The 6,209-nt window shown below is 33.7% G+C and overlaps 1 protein-coding gene across 2 annotated transcripts in view; it reads right to left on the bottom strand.

Annotated features, from left to right (window-relative positions):
• Positions 1-6,209, bottom strand: part of LOC108969691 (pleckstrin homology domain-containing family G member 4B) — a 45,988-nt gene that overhangs the window by 37,034 nt on the left and 2,745 nt on the right. The window contains exons 2-3 of one of the 2 annotated variants that reach the window (XM_018934568.1): positions 4,324-4,476; positions 3,687-4,020 (exon numbers count right to left, since the gene is read on the bottom strand). In XM_018934568.1, the coding sequence (XP_018790113.1) occupies positions 3,687-4,020; positions 4,324-4,476 (487 nt within the window). The remainder of the gene's footprint in view (positions 1-3,686; positions 4,021-4,323; positions 4,477-6,209) is intronic. The other variant, XM_018934569.1, reaches the window with a different exon arrangement.

Raw genomic sequence — 6,209 nt, 5'->3', positions numbered from 1 at the left:
TTTATATTATTATTTTTCGCATAAGAAATATGAGAAAAAGATTGCTTAACAATTTAAATTAAATTTTTTCTTTCTGTTCAATTCTTCAATTGAAAACCCGCCAGCTTAAAAGAACTTTGTGAGCATTTGTCCGCTTCGATTTGTTTTGATTAGTTCAAGGATTTTGCTTCATGTCACTTATTGACATTTGCTGTCTGCTAATTCTTTAGGCGCATTAAGTGTTTTTGTACATAATATTTCTGGCAAAGCAAAACGTGTCGACACATAAAAATAAGTATAAATTAAAAGCTCATATAAACATACACAAGTTCAAGTTGGTAAAGTGCGTGGCCTCCACTCACTAGTTTGTTTGGTCGACGCCCGAACAATTTTACAGAAAAGTCTTTTTCAGCCAAATACAAGTTCTTATGAAGTTTTAAGTTCAGTTTAGAAAGGCTTTTATCCGATCCATACTATAATTTTGCGCATTATACAAATAATATCGGTGGTCTTGCCATAATTCATTTCAGAAGATTGGCCAAGTACCTTCCATATATAATTATTACAGCTTCTATGTGCTTGCTTTAGTATGCAAACAATTTTTTTAGCTAAGCTGCTTCTGTTTGCTCACTCGGCCAGCTTTGTTGTGAATAAATTATTTTGATTGATTGCCACAGATTTGCTGGCTTTTCGGCACATTTAAGGTGTGGTGAGTTTTGCAGTGCAAAGAAGGGTGTGAATTTTTTAACTGATTGTAGATTCTAACAGGTTTCAAACAATTTCCACGCAACACAGTCAAAATAGCGAAGGAAGCTGGGTTAAAAGTTCTTTAATGACACCCGTTAGATTGTCTTAGGGACATTTTGGATGACATGTAAGTTCGGTTAAAGAGTCTAAAATAAATTTGTTCTTTGTGAAAAGTCCAGCTTTATCGCTTTGAGTATATTTATTTTAGATAAAAGCTCTCTAAATGAATGTCTACTCCGAAAGCCCATAAACTTCGTGTAGATAGCTTATACCATACCAGAGATATTGTTTTGATAAAACTTGAATATAAATCAGATTTACTAAGCACTTAAGTTCATATCTTAATTTCTCGACGAAATCGACGAATCAAATATAATCAATAATTCATCCTAAAATAATAAAGAGTGGGACGTAAAACTGAGCAAAAAAAATCAAGTGATTTTAAAGCATCGTACTGTATCATTAACTTAATTATACATTCCTTTGATTATGGTAAATAGTTATAGAAGAGCTTGTAAAAACTGAGAAATCTTACGATAAATCTTGTATTACTATTTTGATATTTTCTCCATACAGATCTTCTTATAATAACCAAATTAAAAATACACTGGAAATATTCTTCCCCCAAAAAAGTACCAATAGAGCTGTTAGCGTCAACATGGGACCTATCACCTGTCCTTGTATGTCACCTGTCCTTATTACACAGCAGAAAACAAGCAAGTCTTATTTTATGGTGCTTTGGTGTGGTGTATCTCTGTTAGTAAAATTTGCCACAGGAAAGCCTTGGAGCGAAAATCTGTATAATGGTACCAGTCCCATGGCTGGACTTGAAAGTTGGTCAATCTATCACCAATTGACTTTGCAGTGGAAATCTCAGCAGCAAAATCAGCTGCAGGACTGGTGGCGGTAGCTGATTTTTTCACAAGAACCTTCGGACATAGGCAGGACAAAAGTGGATAAAATAGGTCACGTACTCTCATGCTTTATTTGGAAGGGTTACGCTAAAAAGGGGTGGATGACCCAATGGCGCTCTTATCTTATACACGAACGAATCAAAACAAGACTGATTTAGAGGGGCCCGGAATCTATTACGGGGACCTGGATCTCAGGCAACCTTTCAAGCTGTCCGCATACAACAGTATCTTCCTTGCAGTCATGGAAGCTGTTAAGATAGCTAACAACGGAGGAAATTGCACAAAGAACATAATATCCAGGTTAATTGAAAACTCCTCGACCTTACACATAAATGGCGCTACTATAATTAAATCCAGATGATTTTTAGTTAGCCTAACCTTCAAAAAGAGCAGGTATAAATGTGACAGCTGTCGGATTATTAGTTTCCGATTTATATCATTTTGAGTGAAGCAACTTTTGTTATTGTGAAAAAATGAAGTAAAAGTAATTCGGCGTCTTGGTAAAATATCAACCACCAAGGAGACCTCGGTGACGTTGAACGTCAAAGTCCACAACATACTATAATTTAAAATAACGGCAAAAAATCAGCCGAATTGCTTTCGCATCTACCATATTATCCAGATCTGTCGCCAGCGACTATTTCCCGTATTCAGATCGCAGAAGATTGCTCGCTGGGAAGAAATTTTCGTCGAATGAAGAGACATACTCCGATAGCCAAACGACAATCAGTCCTTAGACTGTCCTTAGAAACACGGAGGCAGCTGTTGCCGAAAAGTGAATACATGAGTACTAGATTCTAGGCTACAAGAACGCTCTGCGAAACGAAATGGCTGATGACTTTGCCAGAGGTGTCGTCTGCTTGACTACCGAACCAATTCCAGAAATACCGAAAGATGTGTCAGGGTGATATTAAATTATTCAGGGGCACGCCTGAATGCCAAGATTATGTTCAAAAGAGGGAAAGGAAAAAAACACAAGCCTTTTACTCATTCGGTTTTGAAAAGACTGCAGGACGGTTGTTGGCTTAGTCACAGGTCACAAATTACTGGCAACACATGCGGGCCCTATGGGCATTATTAATGACACTTGTAGAATTTGCCGGGAAGTGAATATGAGAGGAACGTTCCAACATCTCCTCTGCTTGCATCCAGCCTTAGTTGTAACTCGGTTTTGTTACCTAAGAGCTCCGCAATTCAGGGGACTGGATAAAGTATCAAAATTTTGATACCTAATTTATCTCTATTATCTCTACTAAGTTCCGCAAAAATCGTTGAGGTCCTGCACGATGTAAACTGCCTCTCATATTAATAATGAACTTCCATCTGGCATTGCAAAAGACCAATAGATCTAGGTATATCTTGACAACCATAAATTATAGCCTAACCCAACCTAACTTCGATTAAAAATTGAACATAAAAACGTAGCATTATTCACGATAAAGTCTTACAAATATCCTTAAGTACACAATGTATAAAAATCCTGCTAACTTTTGTATTTTACAGACCAATTATCAAGTATACAATGTGAATAGAAAACAACTTAAAACATGACTACCTGTGAATTGGATTTAGTTAATCATAAATTGTTAAACAAAGTTTTCAAAAATCGACTTCAAACAAATTTTAAATATCAGGAAAAAGTTTTCAAGGTCAACTTCTCTACCATGTTATTTTATATTTGGATTTCATTTTCGCAAATAAACGCAAAAATAATATCTCTGGTCAATTCCCTCTTGCTATTTATTTGCGGCATTAGCACCTGTTGAACACTAACTACTTGGCGGCGCTTTTGCACATTTATTGTTCTCTTAATTAAAAACTCATTAAATTTTTATGTGAGAATGAACGAATATAGGAAATTTGTGGAACAAATATAGTTTACCGCGCTCTTTATTGCTTTTCTCATATATATTTATTTAACTGGTAAATTTTTTTAAGTGCCTGGGAAGTTTGTTGAAAACACTTTTGTTATTTCATTTTTGCTAAAATATCTCGACACTTAAACTAAAATATAATTCTTAACTCAAATCAAATATTCATACTCACATCAAAGTAGGCCGCAAACTCATCAAACAGCGACTTCAAGTCCCGTTGATTGCGCAGCATTAGCGGTAAAATCTGTGTCTCGTGTAGCGCCAAAATCTCCTCTACATTACCGAGCAAACGCTTGCGATTTTCAGCGCCTTTGAGTGACTCGGGTGCATCCGAGCGCGCATGTAATTCACCGTAATTCTTTATACCCTTTCGCAAGTTATTCACATAATTCGCTTCGGTTTGTATCACTTCATCGATAATGAAGCTGATTTTCTTCGAAGCATAAATTTCACTTTGATCGCAGGGGAAGAGATTCTCCAGCGACAAAGTATCTTCGTCCTCGTGACTATAAAGGTATAGAGTTGAAAGTGGTTATGATATACAAGAAATTTTGTTTAAAGTTTGTTGTTTTTAAGGTTTTAATTTTTATTTTTTATTTTGAACTTAATTTTTGTTTAGTATTAAACTCAAAAGTCTCTTAAAAGCACAAGTTTTAAGAAATCGATGTAATCAGCATACACAATTCAATTGATTTCAACTTTTATTACTTGAAATTACACTCCTACTCCCACACATGCACCACATACCGCTGTTTATGTATGACATAAAACATGTAAGTACAAAAACAACTAGAAATACAAACACTTACTATTCATCGCTGAGTAAATCAGGCAAGCAGGGCGTATGTGGAATGATGATGTGATTGTTGCCATTGTTGTTGTGTAACAAATTGATGGAATTACGTGGAGATGAGGGTGGCGTTGATGAGCACACCGGCGCTGAGGGTATATTTTTAATGGAGCTGTAATACAAAAACACGAACAAAATGATCGTGGCACATGTAGGTATGTATGTATAAATATAGATTTTAAGGATGCTATTAAGAGAGGATGAAAGTGATGTCCCTCAAGGTTGTTTATTTGAAGAAAATGTAAATATGTCGGTAAAACTCGGTAAAGAAGAATAAATGAGTAAATACATTGGTATAAAAAACTACTAGAAAAGATATTTTTTTTTGATATTCAATTTTTTAATATTTTTCAAGTACTTTTCACACAAACATTAAAGCGAATAACGTTAGACGTAAAAAAAAAACACAAAATATGTGAAACATATAAAACAAAACGTTTGGTGCATTTTAATTAAAAAAATTTAACGAAAAATTAAATTTGATAATTTATGCATTATTAGAAGATTAAAATTTAATATTCCAGAATAAAAATTAAAAAAAAACTTATTAAATTAGTTTTTAGTACTTTTTTAGCTTAATATTTTTTTATATATCATACTAAAATTTATTTTTATATTAAATTTGAGTAACTAATTGTAATATTAAAAAAAAAATTTAATAGAAAATTTAGATATCTAAATGTTTATTTTTATATATATAAATCTTCTGACCGTGTGTTTGAAATTGAATTGCTCCTAAATGGCTGAACCAACTTTTTTGTGTGTTCAAGGAGATTCGATAAAGGTTTAGATTCACAATTTGATCCACTGGAAAATGTTTTTTGAAACTAATTTTTTATTTGTAATTAATAGGTAATTTTGGAATGTTTTAGATTGGATCCGATAGACTGCGCTACCATCCCAATATCCAATATTCAAAACTTAAAGACGACATCTGTAGACCAATGGAAAGTTTTCATAATGTGGACAGGGTTGTTTGTTCTTAAGTAATAAATTGGGTGATTCTGTACATCTATGGGTAGCCATTACATTTTTTTCATACCTGCTATCTATTGGAGAGAACAAGAATAACAAACCAAACGCGATATCTAGAATAAAAACTGCGGCATAACTGAAGTGTTGATAAAAAGGTCTTTTATAATTTGAGATATAAAGCAATCTTTTCGAAGCATTGCACAGAGCAGTGCAATATTTAAACGGTAACGATGAAGTATATATAATAGATGTATATCAAACTGATCTTTCCTAAAAAATACTTAAATTGCTAAATATTGGGAATAGTGAAATAGAACTGCTATCAAATGTACAGTGCAATGAATTAAAACGGGCTCAGTAATCATTCGATGAATAGTATACCACGGGCATCCCAAAAGACTGATGTCATAGCCTTGCCAGCCGATTTTTTGTCTTGCCACGCAAGAGAACCGTTTCATAATAGGCAGTTCACTAGGCTGACTGTCGACTCAACTCGATTGATTTCACTGGTGCACATCCCAAATTCAAGAGTGTTTTCCCCCAAAAACCAGTGCTTTATTAACGCACGAAATGCTTTTTGATTAATTTTTTTGTAAACTAACACAAGTTGCTCCACCAAAAATGCGATATCTCCTTAAGTAATAGTTATAATCTAAATAATAGAAATCATATAGATGATATTAGTTGTACTACCTATGTATCAGCCACGGGAAAGCTTGGACGGGTCCTCTAGCATTTTTATAAAAAAAAAAAAAAACTATTTTAAACAAATAATTTGTTAAACTTATGACAGATATAAAAAATAACTGTGGTGTATTATAATTAATCAACAATTTTTAATAAAAAGTTTATTCTTAAATTTGCTTTTTT

The sequence above is a fragment of the Bactrocera latifrons genome, unplaced genomic scaffold (assembly GCF_001853355.1).
Source record: "Bactrocera latifrons isolate USDA-ARS-PBARC rearing strain unplaced genomic scaffold, ASM185335v1 scaffold_261, whole genome shotgun sequence".
NCBI lineage: Eukaryota > Metazoa > Arthropoda > Insecta > Diptera > Tephritidae > Bactrocera > Bactrocera latifrons.
The sequence above is the reverse complement of the archived record's forward strand: the minus strand, read 5'-3'. Positions and strand labels throughout refer to the sequence as shown.